The 18875-nt window shown below is 38.3% G+C and overlaps 1 protein-coding gene and 1 long non-coding RNA gene across 2 annotated transcripts; one reads left to right on the top strand and one right to left on the bottom strand.

The window, feature by feature from the left end:
- Window positions 1-2691: 2691 nt before the first annotated feature.
- LOC136062389 (uncharacterized) lies at window positions 2692-3650 on the bottom strand. Its single transcript, XR_010624149.1, has 2 exons — window positions 3523-3650; window positions 2692-3229 (listed from the first exon to the last, which is right to left on the bottom strand). It is a non-coding gene; the product is annotated as an uncharacterized LOC136062389 (long non-coding RNA).
- A 5314-nt stretch (window positions 3651-8964) lies between these two features.
- On the top strand, window positions 8965-9833 carry LOC111996333 (uncharacterized). The gene is made up of 3 exons (XM_024028294.1): window positions 8965-9224; window positions 9387-9572; window positions 9746-9833. The coding sequence occupies exons 1-3, from the start codon at window positions 8965-8967 to the stop codon at window positions 9831-9833; spliced, it is 534 nt and encodes a 177-aa protein (XP_023884062.1).
- Window positions 9834-18875: the final 9042 nt, after the last annotated feature.

Genomic DNA, 18875 nt, shown 5'->3' on the forward strand with positions numbered 1-18875 from the left:
ATAGGTAAAGTAGCTTTTGAGATGGTAAAATGAGATTTTTTGCAGATATTGGATGCTAATGCTCTAAGACGAAACTCAAAAGAAAAGAAGGAAAAGAAAAGGATTGGTAATAGTTGAAATGGGTGTGGGTGACCTACGATAGTGGCTTCCTATAGGTAACAGTTATTAAAACTTGAAAATCTCAAAATTTTATGCATTTATTAGTATTGGCCAAAATTTATGTATCGGCTGAAATGCACCAAAACAAGTTGGAATGGTCGGATCAAGCCGGAATGAACTGGAGTTTGGTCCAAGGTGGAACAAGAGGGTGATTCATTTCAGTTTAAGGACTGGTATGAAATTTTCCGACTAGAACGGAACGATATTAATAACAATGCCAGGTAGTACTGTTTTTTTTTTTTTTTAGAAGATAGATAGTATTTGAAAATAATATTCGGATTAGATCGGATTGGTATTTGAATAATATTTAGAACGGAAAGTTTATTACACATTTGTTATTTTTCATATACACTTCCATTTAAAATTTTGTTTTTAGTCCATATGATAGTGTGTATATCTTAAGTGTAACAGTGTCCCCAATAGTAACACATTGGAATCGTTCAAAGTAGGGATTCAACTTATGGTATGTTTAGTGGGGGTGATTTTGGAAGATGGAAAAAAGAGAAAAGAAAATAAGTGAGATGGGTGTTTGATTAAGAGGAGGAAGGGAGGAAAAAATTGGTAGTGCCTGGCTATTTTATCTCCGCGCCCCACCAAAAAATGATTAGTCCAAACTGGAGAGAAAATACGAGGGAGAACATGAGAGTTTAGTCGGATGAAATTGTCCTTGGCTCTTCCCAACAACTTTCAAAGTCTTTTTAGTTGGATCAAGGCTTGTGCTTTTTTTTTTTTTTTCTAAGGGGTGTACAAATTTTTTTTTTTTTTCATGTGTTATTGAGAGACATAATTGTAAATTTATACCAACTTCCTTTTTTTTTTCTTTTTTTTTTTTACTTTTCCATCGATTCAACCAAATGCATATGAGAGAAAACTAATTTTTTTTTTTTATCCTTCCACTTTTTTATCACTTCCCCATTTTTAATTGTCCTACTTTTTCATCATTCCAACCAAACGAACCCTTACACTATTTTTGGTGGTAGTAGGGTAGTGCAGGAACAAATAGTAAGAAGTAAGGATGTAAACAAATCTAGAATTGAAAATTTATGATTATTTATTTTATTTTATTTTATTTTGAATACGAGTCTTAAACTCAACATCAAATAAGATTATATGTTCAAGTTTGGTTTATTTTAGTGCACCCTTAGTGTGATATTCATTCCACAAATACAAGTTCTTGTGAGGTAAGGGCGGAAGTGTCAAGGTTCAAGTATCTAGGAGAGAGTTTCATGCACATACATTTAGATTAAGTTAAATAGGTCAAAAGTTGTTGCCAACAACCTTGTTATTCAACTGATATTTTTTGATATTTCTAATTGAAACATTTTAGAGTTCAAATCTCCTAGCTCAATTATCAAATGATAAAAGACTAAAAAGTAAAAAGTTGTTGCTACATTTTTAAATTATCCGTTATATTTCTGCTATGTAATTGGACGCATGGATAAATTTTGATTGCCTTTTTTTTTTTTTTTGGTAAACGAAAAGATGAGTTTTTTTGGGGGGGGGGGGGGGGGGGGGTGAAGGGGGAACCCACGTGGCTACATTGCCTGGGCATTATCATAACAACATCCAACTTGGCATAGGGCACTCACAAAGTGCTAATGGGCGTGCTTGAACCAATGCAATGTGCATGGAAGCCCGAGTCGTTTTCCATCAAGCCACCAACCGTGTGGGTGAATACTAGTTATTTGAAAGTTATAAAAGAAATAAAAAATTGAGCACACACATGATACATACGGAGGTTAGTATATTAATTATTGTGCTTAATTAGTTTATTTGGAATACTCAATGAATATGCACAAAGAAGGAAAAGAAAAATATTCCACTATGTGTTGTATTGATTGGTTATTTTCTAAACAAGTTACTAATTATTGATTCAATTAATATTTCTTAGTGGTGTTTATAAATCTAAAGGTTTCATTGGCAAATACCCATCTTTGCTATCGACAGTGGTGTTTATATATTTATATGAGTTTAGTTCAAGTTACACTTAATATAATTCTAAACAATGTTATACCATTTAATATTTTTTAATTAGATTTGAATTTTGACAAATTCATCATTAGATTACATTATCTTAATATATTCTCAATCCTTACAAAATTTCAAGGTAATAAAAAACCAATAGACATGTCATCAATTAATTGTTTAAATTCAAGTTTTTGTAATTCAAAATAATGCATAAAAGATAAGTCTATGGATCAAATTGTAAATAACATTCGATTGGCATAAAAATTAATATACATGTTAAAAACATATAGAATATATAATCTGATGGTAAATTTGTCAAAATTCGCATCCAATTAAAACATAATGAATGATGTAATATTATTTAAAGTTACACAAATTGTAACTTGAATCCAACCCTTTGAGAAAGGTAACTTGGTCAATTAGTCATGCATACCCAAAACCTCCAATTAATTTAATCAATAAGATTTTTTGTCATCAAATAAAGTACTTTGAGTCTGAATTTTGTCTACAACAAAAAAAGAGGAAAAAAAATTCATTACTTGCTTTGCTAATGACATAAAATAATTATTATCGAGCTAGTACGATAAATTTAAATATTGTGGATAGGGTACAAGGTTATTGATAGATCATGGACTATTTCAAACATTTAGATTAAGTTCATTATTATTCACCAAGCAAGCCTTCTTGGTTCTCATCTTATAAATTGTAGACTATTTCAAACATTTAAAGTAGGTTCACTACTACTCACCAAGCAAGCCTTCCTTGGTTCTCATCTTATATATTGTTATTAAATGGAAACAAATATTTATATTAAGAATTTGTGTAATATTGATAGGGTGGAATACTAGCATCTGGCTTTTCAACACCATCAACATCCCTCATCCAATAGCTCTGATTGAAAGAAGCCGCACCTTTCCTCACATCATCCATAACCCAATCATGGCCTTGTGGGAAGTATATCCCTGTACGTGGATGTGGAATCCAGCATGATGAATCATCAATCTTGCCACCACTACTCACTGCTTGTCTTGATTTTTCAGGTCTATGTGCTCCTGCAAGCTTGCTGAAATGGCGCTCTACTCCCTTAGCTTCCCTACATGAACTAGCATGGCCTCAAAACAGCATTAGGGTTTTCATATATGTCAAAGATGGTTAGCGAGAAATCACTATGATATACACAAATGCAAATGCAATAATTCCCATTGGCAAATAATGAAGCTAAAAAAGAAAGAAAGAACAGAACTGTTCCATCAGCAAATGAAAATAAAACCATGACTAGATGGGGACAAAGAAAGGAGCTATGGTATATAGATTAGTTAAACTTTGATTCAGGGATTAGTTAAAGTAAATATATATAGATAATCAAAAGCTAGTAATTTTTTTCATTAAGATTACCTAAGAAGAAGGATCTTTGTTTTTGACATCCCACCTCTAATTATGACTCTTTGTCGCAACTAGCTAGACCGATGTTTAATTGGTAGAGAAGATTAGAAGAATACGTATATATAATGATGCAAGATCTTAATGCCATGGATTGAAAGCCTTAGAGCCCCTTAAAGGCACTATTATGGTTTCTATTCTATAGAGATGTCGTGTTTATTGCAGAATAAATTCTGTTGTACACCTAGTGAAGGTTTTGTGAAAAAAAAAAAAAAACATGTTCAAAAGGCAAATAGTGAAGTTAAAAAGGCCATTTTCATTTCGAAGACAAGGTTCTCCCAATCTATGGCTTTAAAACAATGCTTCGAACATCAATGAGAGAGTACTCATTATATTATTGCTTAAAAGATAAGAGTTATGATACCTGCTTTTCATTTGTTTATATTATCTATCGCTCTCGTCTCAGCACTAGCTTCCACCTTCCAGAATGGTATTGTTCTTTCTTTGAAGTGTGCTGATAAACAGGACATGTTCCAGCTTTTAATACTACATATACGTGGCAGATGCCATATTTTCAGAGGTTTGGAGCATCAATCAATAATCACTCCTAAGACTTTTAAAATTTTTTTTTCCCTTTTTGGACCATCGACCTCTTTTCTTTTATTGGCTTTGAATCACTGTTAAAGAGTACTTTTGAGTGTTGAGTTACTAAGAGTTTCGTAATATAACTAGTGAAGGGGATAAAATCATGGTATGACAGATACATCCAAAGAAGATTGACGGTGCTAAATTTATGAGTTGTGTAAGACAACAGACTGAGGCTCTAAACGGAGAAAATACATGACGGGTAGTCCTATGCGGACGGATCCCTAATATATGGAAATAAGGGTGACGGATGTCAAAGCCACGTGGCACCCACATGGTTTAAGTGAACTCCAAGGGATCCTAAATGGAAATGTCTTGCACTCTACGATTGACCCTAGTCAAGAGACCCCTATATGGGAAGAATCCCACAAAATATGTACATCTATGAAGATCTTCTCCATAAGGAAATATCTTCTGGCCTAAGAAATTGAAGTTAGTTCTACTCTACTATAAAAACCCCAAACTCTTAAAAAAAAAGGTACACATAATTCACTCCAACTCTAGCACTCTAGAGTTGTAGAAATTCTTTCTGACTTAACATTCGAAAGGTCTTTGGCTAGTACCACACCGGTACTCTCCTAAGGTCTTCTTGTTTGATGTCGTGCAGATGTTGTCTTGAGCACGTAAGAACTGTGCGATTTACTGACGATTTCTAACATCATCTGTTGGCGTCATCTGTGGGAAAGAACAAGTACAACTTGTAAGCCATACCATCGCTTCCCAGACAAAAAGTTGCATGATACTTACTTAATGGCGACCTCCAACAATGTTCAATGAGACGAACCACACACTGTCACACTCGAGAGACAGGTTCAAACCTTTGCAGTAGCAGTGGAATGCCTCACCAAGTAGAATCATGACCTAGAGGAGCAGCTACGCCAAAAGAACACAGCGCTTAACACCCAGGAGGAGGACCAGGAAATACCAGCGCTAAGAGAAGGAACTAAGAGGGACCGGAAGGCAACACTACACCAAGCAGACTAGAGCGACAGGATACAACCCGTCCATCTGCCGCAAATATGGCTCTGCCTCACATAGTCATGGAGATGTAAATGATGAAGGAACGGATGGACTTCATGATGAACGCCCTCAGAGGACGGGTGTCTAGCTACCTTGATGACTTGGTCCATCAAACTGACTCACTATTCACCGTATTCGTCACATCGTTCCCCCTTCCACCAAAGTTCCATATGTCGCAGGTGGAAAGTTACGACGGATCTAAGGACCCCTTAGATCACCTTGAGTCATTCAAGACCCTGATGCACCTACAAAAAGTGGTAAACAAGATTATGTGCAGGGCCTTCCCTATTATGTTGAAGGGCCTCACAAGGGTTTGGTTCAACAGGTTGCGCCAACTTCCATTGGTAACTTTAAGGAGTTGAGCGCCTAGTTTGCCTCATATTTTATAGGGTGGCATAGGTATAAGGAGTCCATTGTGTGTCTGATGAGCATCAAGCAACGGGAAGATGAGATACATAACTCACTTTAACAAGGAAGCGCTCTCATTTGATGAATCTGACAATAAGATACTTGTAGTTGCATTTGTGAATGGGCTATGGAAGGGTAAGTTTCTATTTTCTTTATACAAAAACGACTCAAAGACTATGTCGAATGTGCTCTACAAGGATACCAAGTACATGAACGCGAAAGATGCACTGATGGCTCACGAAAAAAAGCCCAAGAAGAGAGAAAGATAAGAGGAACCATGACAGGATAAGGAGCGAAATATAGCGAGGACAAGAGATACAAGGGAAGATAGGCGCTCTAAACCTCCCACCGGAAAGTATGCAAGCTTCGCCCCACTAAACACCCTAATTGATTGAGTCCTGATGTAGATCAAGAATGAGAGAGCCCTGACGTTCCCAGGCAAGCTGAAGGGAGACCCTAATAAGAGGTCCAGAGAAAAGTACTGTCATTTCCACCATGACCATAGCTATGACACGTCTGACTATTATGACTTAAAGCAACAAATAGAAGCACTTATTAGGCAAGGGAAGTTGCAAAGGTTCATCAGTAAGGAAAGGACGTATCAGCCCCAGAAGCCACCTACCCGGAGAGAAAATGAGCACCCTAGACCTCCACTAGGGGACATAAGGATGATCATAATAGGAAACATGGTATCCGGCTAGTACCTGGTGACGCACCACTTGTTAGGTTCGAAGGAACAAGGGTACACCCCCTAGAAGCAACCATTTTGTATGTAACAGTTGGAGATTACCCACAATAGATCACCAAGGATGTCACATTCTTGGTTGTAGACTGTTCATCCACCTACAATGCCATATTGGGACGTCCTACTTTGAATTTGTAGAAGGCCGTAACCTCGACTTACCATTTGATGATCAAATTCCCAATAGAGTACGGAGTAGGTGAGGTACAAAGGGATTAAGTAGCAGTGCGAAAATGTTATAGTGCAATGCTCGAAATGGACGCTCATTTGCAAATAATATGTATAGAAGAATAGCAAAAGGTGGTAGAACTAGTGGAAGGATTGGAGGAAGTTCTCCTTGACGACTCAAAGCCTGAATAGATTACTAGAATTGGCACTCTAGCTAGCCCGCTAGTCAGGCAAGCACTGACAACATTTCTAAGGGAAAACTAGGACATGTTCGCCTAGAGCCATGAGGACATGCCTGGGATTGATCCATCCGTTATTGTCCATAGGCTAAATGTATCGCCCAATTCTCCCCCCATACGCTAGGAAAAAATGTGTGTTCACGCAGGAGTGCAACAAGGCCATAGCGAAAGAGGTTTGCAAATTATAGGAAGTAGACTTCATACAAAAAGTGAACTACCCTGACTAGCTAGCCAATATGGTGATGGTCAAGAAAGTCAATGAAAAATGGAGGATGTGTGTGGACTTCACAGACTTAAACAAGGCCTGCCCCAAGGATAGCTATCCTCTCCCAAGGATTGACATCTTGCTAGACTCAACAACAAGACACCAGCTGCTAAGTTTCATGGATGTGTTCTCTGGATACAACTAGATCAAGCTAGACGAGCCAAACCAAGAGAAGACTTCATTCATCACTAGCCAGGGCCTCTTCTGTTACAAAGTAATGCCATTCAGGCTCAAGAACGCAAGTGTTACGTATCAAAGCTGATGAACAAAATGTTCGCACACTAGATTGGGGGGAATGTGGAAGTTTACGTAGATTACATGTTGGTCAAAAGTATACGGAAGGACAACCACTTGGACGACCTCCAAGAGATTTTTGACACCCTTTGATCTTATAACATGAAACTGAACCCAAGCAAGTGTGCGTTTGGGGTAATGACAAGAAAATTCCTAGGATTCATGGTATCCCAAAGGGGTATTGAGGTCAACCCGGATAAAATTCAAGCCATAATGGAGTAAGCCCCGCCAAAGACTGTAAAGGAGGTGTAGAGCCTGAACGATAAGATAACTGCCTTAAACAGGTTTGTATCAAGAGCAACAGATAAGTGCTTACCTTTCTTCCGTACATTGAAGAAATCATTTGAATGCACAACCAAGTGTCAGCAAGCTTTCGAAGACCTGAAAACATATTTTTCTTCCCCACCATTACTAAGACCATCAAAGTCAGGCGAAATACTATTCCTATACCTAGCCGTCTCTCACGCCGCTGTCAGTGCAACTTTAGTTAGAAAAGAGAACGAGGTGCAGAAACAAGTGTATTTCACAAGTTAAAGCATTTCGAGAAGCGGAAGAGAGATACCCTTCGATGGAAAAGCTCACCTTTGCGTTAGTAACAGCGGCCCGAAAGCTTGAGCCATATTTCCAGGCATATACTGTGATTGTCCTATCAGACAAACCCCTTCGAAGGGCAATGAGCAACCTTGAAACTCCTGGACGAATGGCGCTATGGCTGATTGAGTTGAGCAAATTCAACATACAGTACCAATCACAAATGGCTATAAAGGGACAAGTTATTGCTGACTTCATTGTAGAATTCATCCTTGCGGAAGGCCAGGGGGCAAAAGAAACGCCCCAATGGAGCATCCACACGGACGAATCATCCAATAGGCAAGCAGGTGGAGTTAATGTGGTACTCTACAGCCTAGAAGGGGACAAATTCGAATGCATGAACCGTCTTGATTTCCCTACAACAAATAACGAGGTAGAGTACGAAGCGTTGATAGCAAGGCTAAATCTCGCCAAGGCAACAGGAGCTACAAATATGGTCGTATACTGCGATTCCCAAGTAGTAACCAACTAGGTAAATGGCAACTATTAGTGCAAGAATAAACGGATGAAGAAGTACCTTGAGCAAGTGAAGGATCAATTCAACAACCTCTGACTAAAGTTTTTTCAAATACCAAAGGAGAAGAACGAGCACGCTGATAGCCTTGCTAAAGTCGCCTCAGCGGAACACATGCTCATCCTTAGCCAGGTACTATCCTTCGTTCAAATTTCACCATTGATAGACGGCATCAGTGTGCAGGAAATAAGTTCTGAGAACTACTAGACGACACCAATAACCTTTTACCTGAAGGACGGCGTATTGCTAGAGGGCAAGGAAGCTGCAAGGAAGCTGAAGGTTCAAGTAGCGCGCTTTGTTCTCATTAAAGGCATTCTATACAAAAAGGGGGTTCTCCTGACCATACTTGAGGTGTCTGATCACCGAAAAAGTAGACTACGTAATGAGAGAAGTTCACGAAGGAGTCTGTGGGAACCATTCTGGGTCATGATCGTTGGTGCACAAACTCATCCGGGCGGGATACTATTGGCCAACTATGCAGAAGGATGCCCATGCATATGTTAAAACATGCAACAAGTGTTAGAGATTTAGCAACCTCATAAGGCAACCAACAAAGGAGCTCACCCCAATAATGGCCCCATGGCCCTTCGCTCAATGGGGGTTGGATATCATGAGCCCCTTCCCAATAGCGGTTAGACATTTGAAGTTCCTAGTAGTCGGTATTGACTACTTCACCAAATGGGTAGAAATTAAAGCCCTGGCCACCATTACAGAGAAGAATGTTCAAAGCTTCGTATGGAAGAACATCATTTACAGGTACGGTATACCTAGAGTACTTGTCTCAGACAATGAAAAGCAGTTCGACAATAACACATTGAAAGACTTTGACTCGTAGCTAGGAATCAAGAACCACTACTCATCACAAGCCCACCCTTAAGCCAATGGACAAGTTGAGGTCGCGAACTAATCCTTGCTCAAAATCATCAAGACTTGGCTTGAAGGGGCAAAGGGTATATGGTTGAACAAACTACCAAGTGTTTTATGGGCATACAGGATGACAGCAAGAATACATACAGGGGAGACACTGTTTCGACTAGTATACGGAAGTGAGGCGGTCATCCCAACTGAAGTAGGACTTACAAGCTACAGAGTAAGGAACTATGACGAGGGCAAGAATGACGAAGCTATGCGCTTACAGCTTGATCTGGTGGACGAAGTCAGAACAATGGCTGAGCAAAGGTTAGTGCGGTACTAGAGCCTCATGGCCAAGCACTACAACTCCAAAGTCAGACATAGGGACTTCCAAGTTGGCGATCTTATCTTGAGAAAGGTAACATAAGCTATAAGGACGCCTCCCAGGGAAAGCTAGGACCTAATTGGAAAGGGTCGTACTGAATTGCATCATGGCATAGGAAGAGAACATACCACTTGGAGACATTGGATGGGCAAAAGTTGCATCACCCATGGAACACAAAGCACCTGAAGAAGTACTACCAGTAGACAGTGATGCAAAAAACAACACTTCTCATTTCCAGTTTACTTCCTTTTAGTTAATTTTTATCATTCATAGTATTTTTAAGCTCGAACGGAAGTTTCCTATTTTTCCTTTTTTGAGAACAATTTCTACGCATGTTTATCACATAATAAGAGGAGTTATTTAGAAATACCATGTATATACTATGGACAGATTCATCCTAAGGGGTGATCAAAATTATATCAACTCCATAAGAGACCGGGTTCACCAAAGAGTGAGCTACAAATTTGTCCATAAGAGGATGGGTTCCCCAAAGAGTGAGCTACAAATTTGTCCATAAGAGTACGGGTTCACCAAAAAGTGAGCTACAAATTTGACCATAAAAGGATGGGTTCATCAAAGATGAGGTAAATATGTCCATAAGAAGACGGGTTCATCAAAGATGAGCTAAATATGTCCATAAGAAGACGGATTCATCCAAAAGGGTGATTTAAAATGTATGAAGTCTATAAAAGTGGACAGGTTTAACAACGTGTTGAACTTAAAATCTCAAAGTCCATAAAGTGGACGGGTTATACCATGCGTTGAACTAAAATCTCAAAGCCCATAAATTGGACGGGTTCAACCACGCGTTGAACTAAAATCTCAAAGTCCATAAAGTGGATGGTTTCAACCACGCGTTGAACTAAAATGTCAAATTCCATAAAGTGGACGGGTTTAACCACGCGTTGAAATAAAATCACAAGTCCATTAAAGCACAGGTTCATCCTTGAAGGTAATTTAAAATTAACATGTCCATAAGATGGATGGATCCGCCCTCTGGATTGATTTGAAATCACAAGTCCACACAGAAATATTAGAATAAACAAACATAAGCGATGGATAAAAAAGATAATAAATAGAAAGGCCACAAAAGGCCAATGTTTTACATTAGGAGTCAACGAAAGAAATACATTTCTTGCAAGTAAGCAAAAGTAAAAATTACAAAGGAAAAACTACAACTAAGTAGCAGGGGTCTCTTCATTCCTTTCCTCCACAGCCCGATCCATCTCAAGATGACGGGCGATGACCTTAACGGATTTCTCTTGCTCAACTTGACCGACATCTTTGTCACCCTAAAGGTCGAGATTGGTGTCATGAGCAAAGAGCTCGTTGGTTCCTTCAGAGTAGTCAAGTTGGGCTGGAGTTTGAGCTTGGGCATCGATGGAGACATGTGAAAGGTCCAAGTAAAGGAATGATGCTTTAACCTGATGGAGACAATCATTAAAACCGTCAGTGAAGTAGCCACCAAGCTCCTTCAAAAGGGTGTTAGAGTCACGATACTCCCGAACCGCATCCTCCTTAGCCTAACAGAGTTGATTTTTTGCATCCGTGATCTTTCCTTCCTTGTCCTTGAGTATCTTTTTCAATGCCTCAATACTTGCCTCCGACTCCTCCAACAACTTCCTGGTATAGTCCAGCTTATTGATCTATTGACCTTCTCCCTTTGACGGCTTATCACCGTCTCATAGGATGTACATTGATCCATTAGACCCTTCAACATTACCACCCCCTACAAAAATAAAAAACATGTTAGTATAAAGAATAAAACAAAATGGACAGATGCATACCTGAGTGAGATTGAAGAGACCCATCTCCCTCATAGCCTTTATGGCATGGTTACTAAGGTCCTCATAGTTTTCATCCTTGATGATTGAAGAAATTTGTTTAAGTGCGTATTGGGAGTCCTCACGAAGGAGGACGAGGGGTTTCTTGGTGACAGGTACCTCACCCGTCATCAACCCTTCCCCTTGCCTGGCTTAGGGGGCAATTTGCTAGCGTCGGGGGTCTCACCAACAGTTGGTCCCGTCATCACCTTAGGTCTCTTAGGTGGATGGTCCCTCTTTTCGGACGGTTTTCTTTTTGTGGACGGATTAGCTTGACCAATCGTTTTAGGTGGTAGGCTCCCCTCTTGCTTTTTCCTAGCAGCTGCCTACTGCTTAATATAAGCCCTCATCTTACTTTCCTCCATTTCTGCATAAAGACGAACGAGCGAAAAGAGTTGAGTAATTTACAAAGAAAAAAAGAGAGCAACTATGAGGAGACGGACTCACGTATGCGTATTCATTTGTCATAGCAACAGGTGGCCTCAGTTGGTTCTAGACTGTCGTAATACCAATGTAAGGTATCTAAGGTTACTAGCTTCGAGCATAACCTCTCTGACAACTTTGTGGTCGTGAAGATCCTCTCCAAAAAACTCCACTCCTCAAGGCTAACTTAAGGATGGGTCCTAGCTGCAAAAAGAGACGGTTAGAATATCAAATAAACACAACAAAATAAAAGCTTAATATAGACGGACACATACTAGACGAGGGCATGATACCCTAGGTTTTGTCTACTGGCATGTGCTTATCATCACCTGGGTGACACATCCATTTGTCCCCTTAGATGAAGAAATAATGACTCTTCTAGGTTCTATTGGAGTCCAGGGTATCACACACCAACCTGAGCAACGGACTCCTCAGCACAAAACTGTACATGCCTTTTGATTGAGTAATCTCAGTCGGATGGTAGCATTGGAAGAATTCTTCCATCATCATCCTACGTGCCCCATTAGACATAACCCCGTACAGGTTCTCCGCACCCAAAAAAACGCTCCAGGCATTCAGGTGCTGCTCATACACCCCGACATCTTTTACACCCTTGTAGTAACATTTTTCATGCTTCAGAGGTAGACGCATTGGAATGTTGACGTGGATTTGGTACTTATCCCTAAGCGTGTTGAAGTGTGTTTGTTTGATGGAGGAATTGAAATCATTTATTGCCCACAATGATAGCATAATGAACTTCCTAAGTCCATCGGGGCCTACAATGGACTGAATTGGGGGTTCACCATAATCTACAGCGTCATCATTTGAATCTCCCTCTGACCCTTTCACATCCGCGTCCTCATCTCTTATGGAAGGAGAAGTGGTAAACGGTTCCCTTTCAGTACATGAGGTGCCGAGGTCGTGAGACCTAATGGAAGCACCTCATCATAGCCTGCTATCTCACAGGCACACGATTGCTCACTCAATGCACTAGACATCTATCACCTACAAGTGACAAACAAACCCTAAGACTCTAACAGTCTACATAGACGATGGGTGTGCAAAAATTTAAATAAGTAGCAAAGAAAGTCAACATAAGGTAAAAATACTCACCGGTTGGAGAAAGCAAATGAGTAGACAGAAAGTAGAGTCAATAAGGTAGACGGGTGCGCTCTGATTGAGGATTTGTTGTGAAAAGTAAAAATGAGAAGGAAGGAAGTGCATATATATAGAGATAACGGCATGGGAGACAAAGGGATGCTTCGGTTCAAGTGACTAACCACTAAAAACATGCCACGTGCCCCTATGACATTTATGACCCTAAGCTAGCCTGTCAATCAGAATGCATCTCCCAAAGATAAAGTTAGACTGTCACCCCATGAATCCATCCTAATATTATGTGACGAACCCATGGAGTGAGGGGGCAGCTAAAGGGGATAAAATCATGGTATGATGGATACATCCAAAGAAGACTAACGGTGCTAAATTTATGAGTCATGTAAGGCAACGGACCGAGGCTCTGAACGAAGAAAATACATGACGGGTAGTCCTATGCGGACGGGTCCTTGATATATGGAAATAAGGGCAACGGATGTCAAAGTCACGTGGCACCCACATGGCTTAAGTGAACTCCAAGGGATCCTAAATGGAAATGTCTTGCACTCTACGATTGAACCTAGTCAAGAAACCCCTATATGGGAAAAATCCCACAAAATATGTACACTTGTGAAGATCTTCTCCATAAGAAAATATCTTCTGGCCCAAGAAATTGAAGTTGGTTCTACTCTACTATAAAAACCCCAAACCTTCAAAAAATAAGGTACGCATAATTCACCCCAACTCTAGCACTCTAGAGTTGTAGAAATTCTTTTTGACTTAACCTTCAGAGGGTCTTTAGCCGGTATCACACCGATACTCTCTTAAGCTCTTCTTGTTCGGTGTTGTGCAAGTGTTATCTTGAGCATGTGAGACTGTGCGGTTTACTGATGATTTCCGACGTCATCAACTAGTTAACATTTTTTAGCATATTTATATTATTTAGAGCTCAAACTCTTCTTTGTTCAAATTTCACTTTGTTGTAACTATCAAATTCTCAAAAGGAGTACTTTATATGTTAGTGTGTGTAGTAACGTTTAACTTCAGCTTAGCTTAGGCCTATAAGCTTGTTAGGATTAGTGCCCTTAAATCCTATTGTATGATGCTATGTATGATATTAAGTTTGACATTGTGTATGACATTATATATGACTTAATTTTGTGTTTAATGAATTTGTTTTATTATTATCTGAAATAATGGCAACATGAATATTCGGACATTATCAAATAGTCCATGAGATGCATAGTATGTGATTTATGTGAAAAGTCACAGAAGATATAAATCACAAGTTCTTTGTAAACTCAGAATTATAGTTCGTAGTCGGTGATGAATTGGGCATTTCATCTGCGAAGACTATAACATAACAATCATGATGATTTGTCTTGATCATAGAAGTGGTGACTTCTGGTTGATGTGTTAATATGTTTTAAGAGTTAAGACATATTGAACTGGACCGCTGTGAGATTTATTATTCTCCTAAAGACTGTCAAAGGAATAATAAATCTCACGACTTGTATTTGTATGAACTCTTAATCCTGAGAGAATAATGGACCTGATCATGAGGTGTAGGTTGCTTTGATATATTAGGAGTGAGATCTAAAGTTATGGTCAAAACCTCAGTATGTTGGGCAGCCACATTTAGTGTTGATGGAACATATATTCTCAAGATGGAATTCATGGTCTCTTAACGGAGATATAAAGTATTCCCTTGAGATAAGTTTAATGAGTTTGTTATTCAGAGAGTTAGGCCTAACCACTTTAGGAAGACTAAAGTATATATTTATGGAATTGGATTTCATAAATATATAATGAATAACATTAAATGATTAAATCGAGTACTCAAGGATTAAGATGTAGTAATTTACAAAGTGGCAGTCTACATTAATGACTTTGTATTACTACGAATATTTTATGAAGGGGTTGCATGTATAATAAAGTCATGAGATATAATTATAGATAAGACCTAGAGTGCAACTATATTTATATAATGGTATTAAATATAGTTAATGGTAACTTTGGACTTGTCAAGAGTTGACAGAAAAGCCCAAGGCCCATTGGAGCTAGTGTCTTATTGGTCCCTTTTGGTCCCACTTCAAGCCACACACTTAAGCCCAATTGGTAATGCCCAAAAGGCCAGCCCAATTAGATGAATTGGTTAGATACAAAGGGAAAAACGTTCAGATTTTTCAGGGGGTGAAAAAGAACATTGAAATGGTGTGCATGTGAGTTTTTGTCACTCACTAGTCATCCCTTTTGTTACCAATTGAGAGACCACACATCTTGGGTGTTAGTGGAATTGGAGTGAAGATTAAAAGTATTTCCGTGTACTTCAATCTTTGTTTTTGAAATTCACCGCTTCAAGGTACGATCTCTTGTTCTCAAAATTCTGAAATTTACTTATTACGTGTTATCAATATCGAATGAAGTAGATCCGTTTAAAACTTAATTTCCGCTGCATTTATCTTTATTTCCATCAAATGGTATCAGAGCGCGGTCTTCAATTTCGTATTGTTTAACATGTTTTGTGAGTTTTAGAATTAGAGATGATAGTTTCATATTGTTAGAAGATTATGTTTCTTAATTTTCTGCATGTTCTTGAAACTATGATTTGATGAAAACTGAAATTGATGTTATGATGTTGTTTAAATTTGAATTTAAGTATGCTAAATTGATCTTTAAGACTTTAACATCAATGATTTTCAGTTTTGACATCATTCTCTGTCCATCATGTTCGTTTGAAAGTTGTTTGTTCATGAAAAACGAAGAAAACTGTCTTAGGGAAAATTCTAGAAATTTGAGTTTCGCGATTTTCGATCGATCAAAAATCACTTTCGATCGATCGAATGAGACAGTGATCAGACCTTTTAGAACGATTGATTTTCGATTGTTAGTCGATCGATCGAATTTATTTTTCGATCGATCGAGAGGCAATCGAGTATCAATCGAAAGAGTCAGAGGATCAAGTTCGAATTTTTTAATTTTTTCGATCGATCGAGGGGCACTTTCGATCGATCGAAAGAAAGAAAATTAGAATTTTTTCTAAGTGTTTTCTCGTGTAAAAGGGCAAGACAATGTGTAATTAAATTATGCATGTTTTAAAACTAAAAACCTTTCTTTTAAAACATCTAGTGGGAGAAAGATACAAGGGTTAGGTCTCACGGCCTCCATTGTTGGTTCATAGTAGTATGGAATAAATACTTTGTCTTTGCCTTGAGCTTAGCATTCCATGTGGAGAGTATTTATTTCATGGTCCTACAAGATTGAATTTCTTGGTTTATAGTAGCTTGTTCAAACACCTTGTCTTAGCATCGAACTTTGCATTCCATGCGAAGGGTGTTTTGAATCATGGTACTACAAAATAAGCCTGTTAAGGGGATGAAATGTGGCTACACATGATTCTAGACAATGGTATACACTAGACTAAATATTATAGTATCCTCTATGCTGAGTTCTTACTATAATTATTTAGAGGCCAAATGTATAACGGCATATTATTAGTGTTTGATAAGAGTTATCATGATAGCATTAATGATGAGAATAGTTCTCAATCAATCATAGTATTTTATATTCACTCTATGCTGAGGGATATTGAATATGGGATTGGGTTGTCGTTGCATATATTATATTATGGTTTTATTAAGGTTCCATTCTATATGTTTATATGCTAAATTGATAATGTCCAGTTTATTGATTATATTCATGTTTATTGTTTTCAGATTTAGAACATGGCATCATTTAGCCCACTTGTAACTATTCTTAATCAAAACAAACTGACTGGATCCAACTATGTTGACTGGAAAAGAAATTTGGACATTGTTCTTACTGCTGAAGAGCATAAGTATGTTTTTACTAAACCATGTCCTAGCTTTCCTTCATTAGATGCTCCTTCTGAGGAAAAACAACGATTTGATCGTTGGTAGAAATCTAATGAGATGGCCAAGTGCTACATCCTAGCATCTATCTCAAATGTTCTATAGCATCAAATGCAGGATATAGAACTAGCTTTAGACATCATGCTAAGTCTGAAGGAGATGTTTGGTGAGCAAGGCCGTTCTGCAAGGCAAGAGACCATGAGGCAAATTTATAATACCAAAATGGCTGAAGGTACTTTAGTGAGGGAGCATTGTCTTACAATGATCTCTAATCTGAATACATTGGAAGTTTTAGGTGCCGATATAGATGGAGAATCCCAAGTGGATATGATACTCCAGTCGCTACCAGAATCATTCAAGGAATTCAAACTAAATTATAATATGAATAAAAAGATTTATACCTTGTATGAATTAATGAATGAATTGGTAGCGGCAGAAGGCATTCTTGGTACTTCCCATGTTGAAGCCAATGTTGGTGAAGCTTCTACTTCTCAACCTAAGTCGAAAGGTAAGGGTAAGAAGAAGAAGAAGAAGGACTTCACCAAACAAGAGGGTAAACAAGTTGCCTTAGGGGTTGCTGATAAAGGAAAGAAGATCAAAGGAAAGTGTTTCCATTGTAGTGAGAAAGGGCATTGGAAGAGAAATTGTCCAATATTTAAGGCTGCCAAGAACAAAGGTGTGATTAATACATTCCTTCTTGAAATATGTTTGGTATAGAATCCCACGGATTCCTGGTATGTGGATTCAGGTTGTACTAATCATATCTGCAATTCTTTGCAGGGGTTCCAGGAGACCAGAAAGCTTAAAGAAGGGGAGTTGTTTCTTACTTTGGCTGATGGGAGCAAGATTCCAGTTGTAGCTGTTGGTGTTTGTAATTTATGTTTTGAATCTAGAGTTTTAATATTAGAAGACTGTTTGTATGTACCTAATGTTCGTAGGAATTTAATTTCTGCTACTTACTTAGGTAAACATGGATATTGTGTTATCCTAAAAGACAATGTTATAATAAAGAAGGATAAAGTGTTTATCTGTTCTGACAATATTGTGGATGGTCTTTAGATTTTAACGTCTGATAAGCATGAATTATATAATTCTGAATTAGATAATAACTCTCATGTAAAATCATTAAAGAGGAAATTTCCTTCTACTAGTGATGCATATCTTTGGCACTTGCGTTTGGGTCATATTAATTCAAATAGGATTCAAAGACTGATCAAAGATGGACTTTTAGAGCCCATGGACTTTGATGAATTTCCAGTTTGTGAATCTTGTTTGGAAGGTAAAATGACCAAACGACCTTTTAATGCAAAAGGTAGAAGAGTCCAAGATTTACTAGAGCTAGTGCATTCTGATGTTTGTGGTCCTATGTCAATCCAAGCAAGAGGTGGCTATGAGTATTTCATTACTTTCACTGATGATTACTCAAGATTTGGTTATGTGTACTTAATGAAATGGAAGTCTGAAACCTTTGAAAAGTTCAAAGAGTTTAGGGCTGAAGTTGAGAATCAATTAGGTAAACGCATAAAGGCCATTCGATCTGATCGTGATGGCGAATACCTTCTTGGGGATTTTAAGGATTACTTAACTAAGAATGGGATTGTGTCACAATTGACTGCACCTGGAACTCCACAACAAAATGGTGTAGCAGAAAGAAGGAATAGGACTCTTTTAGATATGGTTAGGTTAATGATGAGTTATTCAACTCTACCTATTTCTTTTTGGGGATATGCCTTAAACACAGCAATGTATCTTCTGAATTTAGTACCTTCGAAGTCTGTTCCTAAAACACCTGTGGAGTTGTGAAATGGGTGTAAGCCTAGTATGAGACATCTCCATATTTGGGGTTGTCCAGCACATGTGTTAAAAGGAAAGTCTGACAAGTTACAGTCTAAAACAGAAGTGGTTTTCTTTGTTGGGTATCCAAAAGGAACTGTTGGAGGTTTATTCTATAGTTATAAAGATAACAAAGTTTTTGTTAGTACAAATGCTAAATTCTTGGAAAATGACTATATGAATAATTTTACTCCTAGAA

This window comes from Quercus suber, unplaced genomic scaffold (genome assembly GCF_002906115.3).
Source record: "Quercus suber isolate HL8 unplaced genomic scaffold, Cork oak 2.0 scaffold_409, whole genome shotgun sequence".
Lineage (NCBI taxonomy): Eukaryota > Viridiplantae > Streptophyta > Magnoliopsida > Fagales > Fagaceae > Quercus > Quercus suber.

Excerpts from the sequence above, each read along its gene's own strand:
- LOC111996333 (XM_024028294.1), top strand. The coding sequence starts at position 8,965 with ATGGCCCCATGGCCCTTCGCTCAATGGGGGTTGGATATCATGAGCCCC. Across the intron at positions 9,225-9,386 it reads ACATTGAAAGACTTTGACTC|GATGACAGCAAGAATACATA; the intron begins GTAGCTAGGAAT and ends ATGGGCATACAG. Across the intron at positions 9,573-9,745 it reads AGAACAATGGCTGAGCAAAG|GAAGAGAACATACCACTTGG; the intron begins GTTAGTGCGGTA and ends ATCATGGCATAG.